The sequence below is a fragment of the Mytilus galloprovincialis genome, chromosome 1 (assembly GCF_965363235.1).
Source record: "Mytilus galloprovincialis chromosome 1, xbMytGall1.hap1.1, whole genome shotgun sequence".
In the NCBI taxonomy this organism is placed as follows: domain Eukaryota; kingdom Metazoa; phylum Mollusca; class Bivalvia; order Mytilida; family Mytilidae; genus Mytilus; species Mytilus galloprovincialis.
Genome location: NC_134838.1, coordinates 82,416,523 through 82,431,944, shown reverse-complemented (window position 1 = coordinate 82,431,944; position 15,422 = coordinate 82,416,523). Strand labels below are relative to the sequence as shown.

The 15,422-nt window shown below is 31.8% G+C and overlaps 1 protein-coding gene across 1 annotated transcript; it reads left to right on the top strand.

The window, feature by feature from the left end:
• Positions 1-689: 689 nt before the first annotated feature.
• Positions 690-15,422, top strand: LOC143041907 (putative E3 ubiquitin-protein ligase makorin-1). The gene is made up of 7 exons (XM_076214047.1): positions 690-819; positions 2,309-2,434; positions 3,422-3,645; positions 4,976-5,190; positions 10,060-10,274; positions 11,186-11,296; positions 12,319-15,422. Exons 1-7 carry the CDS (start codon positions 758-760, stop codon positions 12,623-12,625), a joined length of 1,260 nt encoding a protein of 419 aa, XP_076070162.1. The 5' UTR covers positions 690-757; the 3' UTR covers positions 12,626-15,422.

The window sequence follows — 15,422 nt, the reverse complement described above, 5'->3', positions numbered from 1 at the left end:
TGAGCTGTAGTGTATGTAGCACTTTTGTACTTCATACCTACGGCGGTAAGGTCAACGCTTTCGCACACAAATATAATTACAAAAACAAAGCAGATAAAAATTAAAAAGATAGTGATATAAAAATGCTTTACCTTTTCAATGTCTGATATGAAAATCTAAGAGAAGTGAAGAGTTGAATATGTGCATATATATTTATGCACATTTCATGAATGGCATTGGACAGTTAACTGGATTCTTTGTCAATTTTGCCAGGAAATTTTTTAAAGCTTTAATTAAAATTTCCCTGTTCAGGGATTTCCTTATTTTTTGTAAAACTTGAAGATGAATCAATATGGAACTTCCAGTTTAATTGAATATATTGTATTATTCTAACCAAGGTCATAAAATTGCCCTATTTGTTTTAAATTTACATTATTCTAAAATTTAATACAATGACAAGTAGTTTGTCTTTGAATGTATACATACACATGTATCTCTGCAGTATCATGTTTACACATTTCATAAAAACAATATTCGGTCTTTAGTTAGCTCATATTTTTGGTTACGCGGAATATTAGTTTCGAATATTTACAAATAGTAATTTACTTAATGCTTCAAATGTTGTTCACAATTTGACATCAGTAAAATGTGTTTATCTTTTATTGGACATGTAAGAAAATAAAAATGTTGTTGGAATTAACTTTTTTTAAAAGTCTTGCATCATAAGCCTAGTTTCGTACACCGGTCGTTTCTCACCACAACACTAACGGTTGTGCCGATGGCTGAGGGAGGACAATCAAGCGCTCCTCCTCCTAATTGGAGCTCCAAGATATTGTGCAGGTCTGCATATTGTGTATAAATTTTCCCATGCCACAGTGGCTCATGTCACAATTTTTCTGTTTCAGCAACATGTGCCAAATTTTGACCTGTCTGGTTCCATGGTTCTACTGGAAATTCTAAATATTTGGACACACATTCCATAATGCATACCGGTGCAATGGCATTGTCCACATGCTTAGTCTAGTTATGTAGGTAGATGTGTGCTTTATATCTGGTAAGGTCAAATGCATTAACACTGATAAATAGTATTAATTTGCTGCTTTTCTACCAAGTATGCATCATTGAGATAATTTGGGTTTATATCGAATTCATGCAATTTGCTCTAGATTTCCTACGTACATCATAGGTTGTTATTACAGAAAGAACCAATGACATCTTTCTGTTATTACATTACTGTAAGAACCAAGGACATCGTTTATCATGTTTATGTCAATTTCAAGTTGTTTTTATGAGGGGTCAGGTCCTTTTTCTGGACGTCAGGATGGGGTGTCTTTAAGCTGGGGATTTCGAGATTGATCCATTTGGGATGTCGGGATTTAAATTTCTTTAAATTAGGGACCTCTGGATTTCAGGTTTTTAAGCCCAGGATTTCGGGATCAGGACCCTTCCAACCCCCCTCTTTTGAATTAATGAGTAACAATGGTTGACCTGAAATTGCATGTATTCTAGAGTCATCTATTTGCTACTTGTTCTCTAACCATTTAGAAGTGAAAGCAAAGACTGGTTGGCCCAGTTAGAATAATCTTTTTTCAGGTACGGTAACATGTCTTCTACCAGACTGTTGCCATGTGACCTACCATGTTAATAATCAATCTCAGCATGCATGCCATGTCTTGTCTGGTACAAAGTATTAGTTATTCACCTGCATATTCCATTGATATTAACATGTATTTATCCTCAAAATGAATTTGATTTGCCATGTGAGGTTAAACTTCAATTCAACTATTGATCCTGAATATTTGCCTTATTAAGTTTAATATTAATTGATAGGTTGAAAGGCATGACTCTGCTGCATGATCTATAAAGGATACTATTTGCACATATTTATCCTGCCGATTTAGAGCACATACAGATAACAGCTATTTGAGATGGACTTGGACTCTGAACAGCAATATGCCTATTCTCTATTTGTGTGACATACAATGTAAATTGAACCGTTCCCATATAATTTTGAGGTCACAATAGAATTGCACTCACAAAGAAAAAGTGATTGCTGTACATGTATGAGGTCAATATTCCAGGTGTTACAGATTCCCAAATAGTGATAAAGGCAATTTGAAACAGAATATCTTCAAACAAATTAAATTATTCTAATTGAAATTATCATTAACACTATTTAGGAGAACTTGTCTTCCATAAATCACAATTTTAAGCAGCTCTTTTCACTCTTCACTTCTGTATATTAAAACAAAGTCTGTCCACCAAGATTAATAAACAAGAAAAATGTTTTCCCAAATATTATTGTTGCATTAATATTTTGTACTTTCAGGTATTTCTTACATGGGGTGTGTCGCCAAGGTGATGGCTGTCCATATTCTCATGATAAATCTAGTAAACTATCCATGGTCTGTACATTTTATCAAAAAGGACAATGTACTTATGGAGATGGATGTAGGTAAGTTTAAAAAAAACACCAGTTCTTTAGATTTTAAAAGTGGAATTGTTTCAAATGGCCATTGATTATAAAAAACAACTTTGAAAGAATATATCATAGTTAGAAACAAAACAATTTTCTAAATGTCTTTGCAATACATATTATAAATCGCTAAATATATATATGCATTTCGTATTTAAATAACCTATTTATTATTCGGATGATTGATCAGATAGTGTGTTAAACAATTTTTTAATGGTAATAAAATCATATCTAATTTTAAAAACTGGACAAGAATCGAAGTTATTATTTTTTGGAAGGACCTTTACAGAACATTATGTGATAAAATTAAGATATCTTAAGGGCATACGATACAGTTTTGATCCTATATTTACATTTTGATAAAAATTTCAACATAGACTATTTTATACCTGATTAAATCAAATATGTAATAAAAAATATACCTCCATGTGATACTTTTACTTTTTGAGTAAAATGAGGTCGACATTCATGACATTTTGTATATTTGCTCTAAATTCGGATTTGTGGCTGTATTTTTCCTTTGGTAAGAAAGACATAACTTTTTTGTTTTAAAAGATAAACACAAATTGTTTTTTGTTAAATAATTTGTTATTTCTGTATTTTATAAGTACATGTATCCTAAAAATTTATACATTTTTTATTCAGAAATAACTCATATTTATCAAATGTTCATGAATATAGAAAAAACATTATTTTTTGCTGTATATTTATCAAATTAAAAAAAATTGCACTATTTACATTTTCATGAAAATTGGCCCACATAGTCTTCTCGCGTAATCAAACCAAATGGCATTTTAAAAAAGAGGGGTCCATGAACTCGTTTTCAAGTTATATAAGTCCTAGTTTGACGTCGCAAAAATAACAATTTACGTTAGCAACGTCATTACCTCCTCTGTAACTGTATTGTATGCCCTAAAGTCACTCATAGTACATGTAGTATGAATTAAATTATTCATTCCTTTGTAGATATGACCATGTAAAATTAAACCCCAAAATTTCGGACTCTAAAGGTGTACATATCCTGCCTACAGTGTCACCAAAAAGCTCACCAGTCAGTAGTAATATGGTCACATTGAAGAAAGGAGGGGAGACAACTCCAAAACCAACCAAATCCCCAAAGACTCCGAAACCAGAAGATTGGGTGAAAGCCAAGGAATTTGTACCAGGTCAACGTTACACATGTTCAACAGGTTTGTTTATGTTATATACATCATTATCTATTTATTACTAATATGACAACTACATTTGTTTTCATAACTAGTGAAACACTAATTTTATACATGTTTGACAATGTGTTATTTGATTAATTTCAAGATTTAAGAAATAATTGATGCAAGCTATACTTTATTATAATTTTTTAACATGGGTAGGCATTATATTCATGATTATTTTTGCCCGAGCGAAACCATATCTTGCATCAATTATTTCCATTCTAATTAGGACAATTTAGGTTATTTCTACATGTATAATGTGTGTGTAAAAATGTGGAGCGATTGTGTAGACTCTTCCATGAACCTCCCTTTTTTGTTTGAACAGCCAGCATGAAGGGTTGTCGTATCTATGTCAAATACAAATGTATGTTAATTTTGAATTGCAACACTTTTCAGTCATAATAAATGAATTTGTTACAACATGTGCATTAGTAAAGAGGTTGGAAGTGTTTTAAGTTAATCAAATAAATTAAATGCATGCAAATTTGATAGAATTCATTATTCTGCAGTAGTCAAAGTATATACGCATGTGCAAACAAATTTTATTGGATTTAGAGCATTGGTTTATTCATAAAGGGAATGAAGCACGTCATATTAAAATCTTTGATAGAGATTAAGGCAGTATTAATACTTTTTTCAATGATAACAGAGAAGTTTGGCCATCAGAAAGTAACCTTATACTTATAAAAATTTATATATAAATAAGATTATGAAATCTACAGTTATCATTAACTTATGGTGTTATACTGCTTTCTTCTGCTGATCGTTTCTTAGTAAAACTGACAAAAAAAATATTGTATTTAACGATCAGGAATTTTAACATACATATCTGTTTCATCTTCACAAGAGTCTTATTTTGATAATATAATGGACACAAAAGATAAGGAAGTCGTGCATAATACCTGTAGTACGTATATATATATATATATATTGAAAAAAAGAAGATGTGGTATGATTGCCAATGAGACAACATTCCACAAAGACCAAAGACACAGAAATTAAAATATAGGTCACCATACTGCCATCAACAAGAAGCAAAGCCCATACATGTACCTCATAGTCAGTTGTAAAAGATTCAGAAATGACAAATGTAAAATAATGAACAAAAACAAATATGTTATACAGCAACAAACTGCAACAACTTAATTACATGCTCCTTCCATACAGAATGTGACAGGGTTAAACATTTGACAACGCTCACCCTCCTTTAACCTGGGAAAGTGATTTAACAGTAGAGCATACAAATAAACTATAAAAATGACTTGAAAAAGGCTTAACTCATCAGATGGATATTTATATTTTATTTTAGTTCCCGCCTCCTATGCAGCAGCTGTAGAACCTACAACAGAATCCTCTAGTCCGTGTATTGTTAAAGGAAGTAAAGATTTACTCTGCCCCTTCCTTGCCCAAGGTCATTGTCCATACGATGAGGAGTGTGAATATCTCCATGGAAATATCTGTGATATGTGTGGACTAGCAGTGCTACATCCTGAAAACAAGTCACAGAGAGAAGAACATCAAAAAGTATGTTGTCTTGTCATTGTCATATTAGATACCCAACTCATTGTCCTGAAACTAGATAAATGCTTGTTTTTGGGCCCCTAATTCCTAAACCATTATTACCATAACCCCCAAAACCAATCCCAACCTTTCTTTTGTGGTTATAAACATTTTGTTAAATTTTTTTAGATTTCTATTCACTGATACTCAAGTTATTATCTGGAAACCATCCGTCTTCTGACAACGACAATGAGGACAACGTGATACCAATGATTTTTGCGGTCGTATATAAATTATCATGTGTTATGGTTTTTTATACGACCGCAAAATTTGAAAAATTTTTCGTCGTATATTGCTATCACGTTGGCGTCGTCGACTGCGTCGTCGTCGTCGTCGTCGGCGTCGTCGTCGTCGTCCGAATACTTTTAGTTTTCGCACTCTAACTTTAGTAAAAGTGAATAGAAATCAATGAAATTTTAACACAAGGTTAATGACCACAAAAGGAAGGTTGGGATTGATTTTGGGAGTTTTGGTTCCAACAGTTTAGGAATTAAGGGCCAAAAAAGGGCCGAAATAAGCATTATTCTTGGTTTTCGCACAATAACTTTAGTATAAGCAAGGAGGTTATATTAGAAGGAGAGAGGACGAAAGACGATAATTACACATAAAATGTTACCGACTTTTCTGTAAGTGGGTGTTAATTACTTGAGATCGACTCTGTCACAGAGGGAGATTTTGTCCTAATAACATACCCGAGTAAGAACGGAAACACCCGAGGTGTCATAAACTGACCGGAAATATAATTATTGATATATTAATACGATTTTTTGTGATATTTTTTATTAAGTAATTAAAAATTTAAATTTTATGTTAAAAGTTAACTTCTAACCAATAGAAATGAAACGAATATGGGCGTTTTTCAATAAAAGCGTACATTTCAGACCTAAAAAAAATGGAAAATCAACTTGTCTAAAATTTAATTTCAAGAGTTATTTTGAATACCTCTATAATAGACCTGTTTGTAAACAAAAAGTGCAATCTTAAATATTCTTTAAAATGATATTATTTTCATAATTTGTGTACTGTTTCGTAGGGGACTTTTGTCCCCTACGAAACTTCTTCTAAACACACATATTTTTTGCAATTTTTAATGTCTCCTATAGACATTCCAGTTTGTTTACTTTAAATACTAGAAAAATATCATTTTTTTTCTGAATTAGAAAATCATTTTTATCGATAAAGATTAGACAGTACTTCACATATGAAGGTTCAACTTATGTTACGTAGTGGACATTTTGATGCGTTTCGTAGTTGACAAAACCGTTTCGTAGTGGACAAAAAGTTTCGTAGTTGACATCAACCCTATTATATGTTAATAAAAACATAATAAAAATTACATGAAACTAACCCTTGTTATTTGTTTTGCACGAATATAATTGAAAAAAGATTAAAAAAAGACTCCATGGTAGTGGTAGTGTCCACTACGAAACGTTTTCTCCCATACTTGTTTCGTAGGGGACCGTTTCGTAAGGGACGTATTCGCATGCTTTATTTTTTCCCCACAATCACTATATTGTAATAGTAACAAGACTGATTGTATTCATCAAAGCATTTATCAAGCTGTACACTTATATTTTTTTCATAATTTTAAAACCAGATACTGAAGGAGATTTGACCCGTTTCGTAGGGGACATTATCAAAAATACGGTATCACTCTGGTCCATTTGATGTGCTCAATTTTTCTTACCAACAATTTAATTGCCGTTATAAAGGTATCACTTCTTTTGTAAGACCCTAATGTTTATATCTCTTGCAAACAAAAATTACATTGATTTTATAAAACTGTTTATTGGCAAATTTTAATGACTTCGTTTCGTAGTGGACAATTTGTGAGGGACACACTTTCTGAAATTAAAAAACCTATATTGAAAGCTGTTTATTAGAATATGTTGGCTCTGAACATACTTTTGAATTATTAAAGAACTTATGTAAAGTAAAAAAAACATTAATTTCTTCATTTTTTACGATATTTTAGAGTATGAATGTTGGACAGGCGATCTAGGGACATGCCATTTTGGTAGTTTTGGACCATTCAGGAGTCAATATCTTATCAATCCCTCTAAAAAATAAACTGTTTCTTTGCTTAAAAATGTTAAATCTAATTCAATGTACTGACTGCACAAAAAATTACTTGCAAAGATCAAACACATTTTTTTTAAAGTGGCTAGGACAAGAAAATACGTTTTTATTGAAAAACGCCCATATCCGTCTCATTGCGGTCAATGTTAATACCAACAGAAAGCACTTTTACGTTATTTCCCGATAAATTTCTCTATGTTTCAATTGCAAATATTCTTTCCGGTCGTTACCGGTCACCGTAACTAAAGTACTTTGCATATTCGTATATTTTCTATGATTATTACCTGCCAATTCTCATCAACAGGAATTGACAGGTGAAGCGAAAATCTTTGTTTAAAGCAATGTAGTGTTGAATAAAAATCGCACACTAACTTTCCTTTAAACCCTCATAACTTTGTCATTTCTTTATCGTTTTTCACGGTAGACAGACGATTGATTTTGAAATTGAGCGTCCAATCTTTTTCCATATCATAAACACCTATATACTGCATTGTTACCAAAATTACACCTGAACTTTAATGACCCACTCACTGATAACAACCACGTGACATATGCGATTTATCTATTAGCCCGAACTGCTCGCGGTAACAGCCTGGTACATCAGAGGGCCATGTCAAGTGGGTGATAAACATGTTGGTTTCTTTATATTTTTATCATTTTTCTCTGATCGAACTGCTATCCTGGGGATGTTAATTTTGTATCAAGCAGAGTGTTCACTCTCCTTCTAATATAACCTCCTTGGTATAAGTAATTAGAAATCTATGAAATTTAAACACAAGGTTTATGACCATAAAAGGAAGGTTGGGTTTGATTTTGGGAGTTTTGGTCCCAACAGTTTAGGAATAAGGGGCCCAAAGGGTCCAAAATTGAACTTTGTGTGATTTCATCAAAAATTGAATAATTGGGGTTCTTTGATATGCCGAATCTAACTATGTATGTAGATTCTTAATTTTTGGTCCCGTTTTCAAATTGGTCTACATTAAGGTCCAAAGGGTCCAAAATTAAACTTAGTTTGATTTTAACAAAAATTGAATCCTTGGGGTTCTTTGATATGCTGAATTTAAAAATGAACTTAGATTTTTAATTATTGGCCTAGTTTTCAAGTTGGTCCAAATGGGGGTCCAAATTTAAACTTTGTTTGATTTCATCAAAAATTGAATAAATGGGTTCTTCGATATGCCAAATCTAACTGTGTATGTAGATTCTTAATTTTTGGTCCAGTTTTCAAATTGGTCTACATTAAGGTCCAAAGGGTCCAAAATTAAACTAAGTTTGATTTTAACAAAAATTAAATTCTTGGGCTTATTTGATATGCTTTATCTAAACATGTACTTTGCTTTTTGATTATGGGCCCAGTTTTCAAGTTGGTCCAAATCAGGATTCCATATCAAGTATTGTGCAATAGCAAGAAATTTTCAATTGCACAGTATTGCACAATAGCAAGAAATATCTAATTGCACAATATTGTGCAATATCAATTAATTTTCAATTGGAGTTATCTTTCTTTGTATAGAATAGTAGTTGATTATATATGTTGGAAATTTGCCAGACATGACTAGGATGTCATTTTCTATTTTTATTTGCCAATAACTTTATGTAAATAACTTCATTGGAAATTTGCCAATATAAAATGTTGCTGATGAAGCTTTTTTTCCCTTATCTTATCTAAAATGTTTTTAGATAATGTATGTTGGACATTTGCCAGACATGACTATGATGTCATTTTCTATTTTTATTTGCCAATAATTTTATGTAAATAACTTCATTGGAAATTTGCCAATATAAAATGTTGCTGATGAAGTTTTTTTTATTGTTTTATACAATAAACAATGTATATTCACTTTTACTACCAACCATCTTTACCATTCAGTGATAACAAGCACTATATTTTACATTTTAATATTTTATGATGTATTTAAAAGAGTAGTTATTGTTGCAAACTTCATTATAAAATTTGAATTGATATCAGTTTTGGAAAAAGGGAAACAGGGATGTGAAAAAAAGGGGGGGGTTTAAATTTTTCTCATTTCAGATTTCATAAATAAAAAGAAAATTTCTTCAAACATTTTTTTGAGAGGATTAATATTCAACAGCATAGTGAATTGCTCAAAGGCAAAAAAAACTTATAAGTTCATTAGACCACATTCGTTCTGTGTCAGAAACCTATGCTGTGTCATGATCAACTATTTAATTTTAGATTTAAAAAGTTTGAAGAAGAAATCTTTGATTGATTTGTAAAATCTTGACATTTGTTTTGTGTAAAAAAAAACCATGTAATGTCAAAAATTTGATCACAATCCAAATTCAGAGCTGTATCACGCTTGAATGTTTTGTCCATACTTGCCCCAACTGTTCAGGGTTCGACCTCTGCGGTCGTATAAAGCTGCGCCCTGCGGAGCACCTGGTTTTTAAATGTTTGAATGTCATTGACTGATTGCTTTTGTTGATTCTTAAGCAATAAAATTGAAAATGCCTTTTAATAGAGAAAATATTAATTTCATTTCAATTGAAATACACTGTTTATGTTATATCTGCACACCTTAAAAGTCCGTACTAAATAGTGTACGTGCCTAAGTTAAAAGGTGCATGGACATACATGTACATTAATTGAATGCATTAATTACAAGGATGCATGATTTTCTTGCTGCGTTGAAGACCCATTGGTGGCCTTCTGCTGTTATCTGCTCTTTGGTCAAGTTATTGTCTCTGACACATTCCACGTTTCCATTCTCAGTTTTATATTTACGATTTTAGGAATGTGTTAAACAACATGAACAGGCTATGGAATTATCCTTTGCTGTAGCCAGAAGTAAAGACAAGTGTTGTGGAATATGTATGGAACATATCTTAGAAAAGGATAATCACCAAGAAAGAAGATTTGGAATAATGTCAAACTGTAATCATATCTTCTGTTTGCCATGTATACGAAAATGGAGAGGAGCAAAACAGTTTGATAACCAAATAGTCAGGTATTATGTATGTTATAAGTACAGCTTAAACAGAAAGGATATAAGAAGATGAGGTATGAGTGCCAATGAGACAACTCTTCATCCAAGTCACAATTTATAAAAGTAAACAATTATATGTCAAAGTATGTTCTTCAACACAGAGCCTTGGCTCACACTGAACAGCAAGCTATAAAGGCCCCCAAAACATTACTAGTGTAAAACCATTGAAACGGGAAAACCAACTGGTATAGAAAAACACAACTATTGTCACTGTCAAATATTTGTAACAGTAAGACATGTTACAGGGAAGTTGGTTTTAATCTAAACCTATTCAGGAACTCATGGATGAAAAGTTAACTATGGATGTTCTTTCACCAGAAAACAATCCTCTGCTCTGTGGTTAAAATTATTTCATTTCTTCATTTTGCCCTTTGAAATAGTGAAAAGACTGTTATGTTGTTTGAAATATTTATTTCATTTAAGAATGACCAGTTATATGAATTTTCATGTAAAACAATTAAAATGTCAATCCTTGCTTCACTAAGGGCCTAGGATATTTTAATCCTGATGACCTGTTATAGGGTGGCTTGCTTGTGTGAACTCCTGTAACAACTGTTCCTGTCATTAGTTCTTACTCTGTTGATTACTTAGAGTCTTTCTTAAATTCTAATGATTTTTCTGTCTACTTCGGTTGTTTTCTTTTCCAGTTGTTAAGTGATTCAATAATTGTTATTTGGCATGAAAGAATGTTGCACTTCAGAAGTAAGAGTTTAATTGTGTAACATGGGGGGGAGGGGGGGGAGCAGATCATGAAAGTCAATATAAAAAGCATGTATTTGACTTGTTAACCTTCCTCCAACATTGTCCAATTATAAATTTAAAATTGTAGATTTAATGAAAATATCATTTTAAAAAGAAAACCTCTTTTTCAGAGCGTGTCCAGAGTGTAGAGTCCAGTCAGACTTCGTCACTCCAAGCATGTACTGGGTAGATACGGACGAAGAAAAACAGAAACTAATATCTGGTTATAAAAAAGCGTTAGGGTAAAGATATTCTTATAACATTAAAAACTAAAACCGTATATACAAAAAAAGATAATGCTAGCACTCCATGTATTACAGTGTAACCTGTGTTATCCAATACACTGGGGGACCTGAAAAAGATGTCGGGTTAAACAGGTTGTTAAAATACTCAGGTGTCGGATTAGGCAGGTTCCACTGTATAAGTAAACAGTATAACACATAGAAAATAAAATAAGGTTTGCATATTAGTACAATGGATGTTTTAATCACACAATACTCAGAGTAGCCCATGGTGATACTACTAAAGGACAAATTTACCAACCCAATCCAATTTTATGTACACCCTATTGAAGTCAGAATGCATTGTCCATCAGAACCCTGAACCCAATTTGTTGGAACTCTAAAGATGATTTATACTTATCTAGTTGAATACGTTCATTGAAGAATGAATTTTAAACTGCTTGTTTTTCAGGTGGACTGAAATCAGTATTACATTTGTTTATTATCTATTGTAACAATTTTCATTACTTGTCAAGCAAATTATGGATCATAAAAAAATAAAGAGATCGATATTTCCATCTTTGACCCTTTTGTTTTCATATTTGATAACTAATACAGAATTGATAGTTTATAGATATAGATATAGGAAGATGTGGTATGAGTGCCAATGAGACAACTTTTCATCCAAGTCACAATTTATAAAGGTAAACCATTAAAGGTCAAGGTACGGTCTGCAACACAGAGCCTTGGCCCACACTGAACAGCAAGCTATAAAGGGCTCTAAATATTAACTAGTGTAAAACCATTCAAACAGGAAAACAAACCGTCTAATCTATATAAAAAAACAAACAAAAAAAACACTTATGAACGACATCAACGAACAAAACCTACTGAACATCAGGTTCCTGACTTAGGACAGGTGCAAACAATTTAGTTTATGATTAAGGTAGCTCAAATTTTATATAGTAGGTACTCACAAAAATTTCAGTTACAAACATATGAAAGTTAAATTCCAAAATGATTCCATTTAGTATCTGTTTCAGTAATAAACCATGCAAGTATTTCAAAGAAGGCAAAGGAGAATGTCCATTTTATGACAAGTGTTTCTATCGTCATGCACATCCTGATGGGACAATAGCAGATCCAAAACCTCGACCTAGACGAAGACGACAAGACGCAGAAGGAGCATTAGACATTATAGAAAGAATCAATTTGTGGGATTTTTTAGAAGAAAGACAGAACAGAGTTTTCTTGCTTGATTTAGAAGAAGAATTAGACAATTTAATTTTGAATTTAGTGCTAGGTGGACGTGATAGTGATAGTGACAGTGATTTTGATGGCTTTTGGTGATGAATGTTGTTTTCTAGAATAATATAAAATTAATGAATTACCTCCCCCTTAGTAGAATTTTTCATAATCTTAACAATTATACTAAACTGTAAGATAATATGATATTCTTGTATATCTAGCATCCTACCAAGTCAAGGATTTAGGTGTAAAGTGATGTTGCTTAATGAAAGAAATGGTAAAGAACAAAATCATACATTGTTTCTTTGTGAGATAGCACAGCCCTAACTTAAATATGTGTTTACAGTTAGTTGGATTTTTTTTTACTGTGTTTGACTTGCTGCCTAGAAACTTGATAAAACCTATATATAAAAAACCAAGAATAAAATCCTAGATGCATGTTATTAAATTCTTATAAGCATATATTTTTAGGTATTTTGCTTCTTTTTTTTTTGAAGTGTTTGAGATTTGAAATACACTTCATCTGTTGTTTAGTAAGACTATAACACAAACATGAAAATAATGAGATGCAGTATGATTGCAAATGCAAAGATTATCCACCAGAGACTAAAATGCACTGTAGCACTTTCAACAATAAGCAAAACCAATACCATATAGCAAGTTGTCAAATGTTTGGAATATCCTCTAGGAAGAATGCCTATGATGTTCTTTGACTTCCCAAATACATAATTATATCTGTCTTTTTTTTTACATCCCGTGTAGGTGGCCTTTCTGTTGGTTGTATTGAAATATTTCACAGAGGACACTCTGTACAAAATCAAAGTTAAGGCACACCAGAGACATCAGGTGTTCTAGCTACAACATTTGAACAGGGCGCAGCGCCCTCCCTTTTTTATTGACGCCCGTGCCTTTTTTCTGTCGTTCCTCGGGTGCCCTGAAAAATCAGCATTTTTCTGCCTTAAAATACCTGTAAAATAGTAAATGGCTATAATAATTGTAATATATATGGTGACAGCAAGTACAAGACAGCTAAATGTACAATTTTAGACAAATGTTCCCAAAGAGGTTATCAGCATCATGACCATAGATATTATAAAGTCAACTATAAAAAAAAATGTGCCAAAAGACATAAATTACATAACTCCATTTTAACTGAAACTTAATGTTTCAATAATGCATTATGCGTGCTAAAAATTTTGTGCTAATTAATTATGAGGCTGAAATAAATTTACACGTAAAATTACCCTTTTTTCAATGACATTCACATGTAAAATTGCCCTTGTTCTGACTAGCACCCTGCCCTTTTCAAATCCTTGCTAGACCACTGGACATTAAGAACAATCTCATAGAGGAGACTGTTTACAAAGTGTGCAAGTGAATGTCATCATGCTTTTTGTGATTTTTAAAATTTCCAGCATGCAAGGCCGAAAAAATAAACAACGACAATACAAACATGAATTGGTGTAAAAAGATATTGAAATATAACCCTTACTAGTATCTTTAAAGCATCATTTATATTTTTATTTTTTTATGTACTAATTTGTCTTAATCTGAATGATGTAAAACCATAAATATATATGTATGTACCTGACACAATTACATTTTCTTACATATAATATATATGCAAAATTTAAAACCACAGTAGGTTGATGATATCTTTATAAAAAAAACATGGAACAAACGATTTTCTGTTAAATAAATCTTATATAATCTTTTATTTACTTCTTAATAAATTAAGGAAATATGTATATTTTTTTTTATACTTTTTCAATACTATATGTGCTTGGTAGGGCTTATATTTGCCAGTTATAAGATTTACATGTATACATTCAACAGAAATAGCTTTACTGATTTGCATTTATATTGTTTATTAGAGAGAAATGTTTGATAATGGATTGATAAATTTTAACTACAAGCCTGAGTTAATGTCTTTTGTGAAAATTAGATTTTTAAGAAGCAAGGTGTACACTTAAAATCAAGTATTGGTAATAGTTAGAAAAGAGGTATTGATCATTGTGAAGATGAATATACACAAAAAGGTACCAAAACTATGACAGATCAGAGGTATTTTAAGGCACAAGGAAACTTACATAGCCAAATTCACTAACTAAATTGTCTAGTATTTTTGTTAAAGGTTTCAAACTTTTACCAGTGAAACATTTAAAATGCTGTTTCTTAATGATTTGAACTGATGGTAAATCTTTGAAAGATTCTGAATGTACTGCTTTTGTGTTTTGAAATTTGAAAAAAAATATGCTATTGTAAATTTCATTTTTCAGCAATACCTGTAACAGATAATGTTTGGCAAAAGGAGTCTTAAATTAAGGTCACAAATAGCCTTTTCATTTGTTTGTTAGTCTATAATTTTTATACCCCATTTATGAGCATTATGTTTTCTGGTCTGTGCGCCCTTTCGTCTGTCTGTCTGTTCGTTCGTTTGTCCATCCCTCCCTCCCGCTTTTGGTTAAAGTTTTTGGTCAAGGTAGTTTTTGATGAGGTTGAAGTCCAATTAACTCGAAATTTAGTACACATGTTTTCTATGATATGATCTTTCTAATTTTAATGCCAAATTAGAGATTTCCTGCCATTTTCACATTCCACTAAACATAGAAAACGATAGTGCGGATGGGGCATCCGTGTACTGGGGACACATTCTTGTTGGATTTAAAACTTGCTATAAGTTACTTACCTAACAACCATTCTCTTTAGGTATGTTTATGTAATTTGTTTTGTAACTTTTAATGGTACACCTTGAAAATGTTACCTAGAACTTTCACTCCATTTATTAGGACTTCAGCAATGTCTTTTTTTATGGAATTGTTAAAGCAACTGTATTTGTTTGAAATATTTATTTGTTACCCATGTTACAATTATATACATAAACTTGTGTTGAATTTCA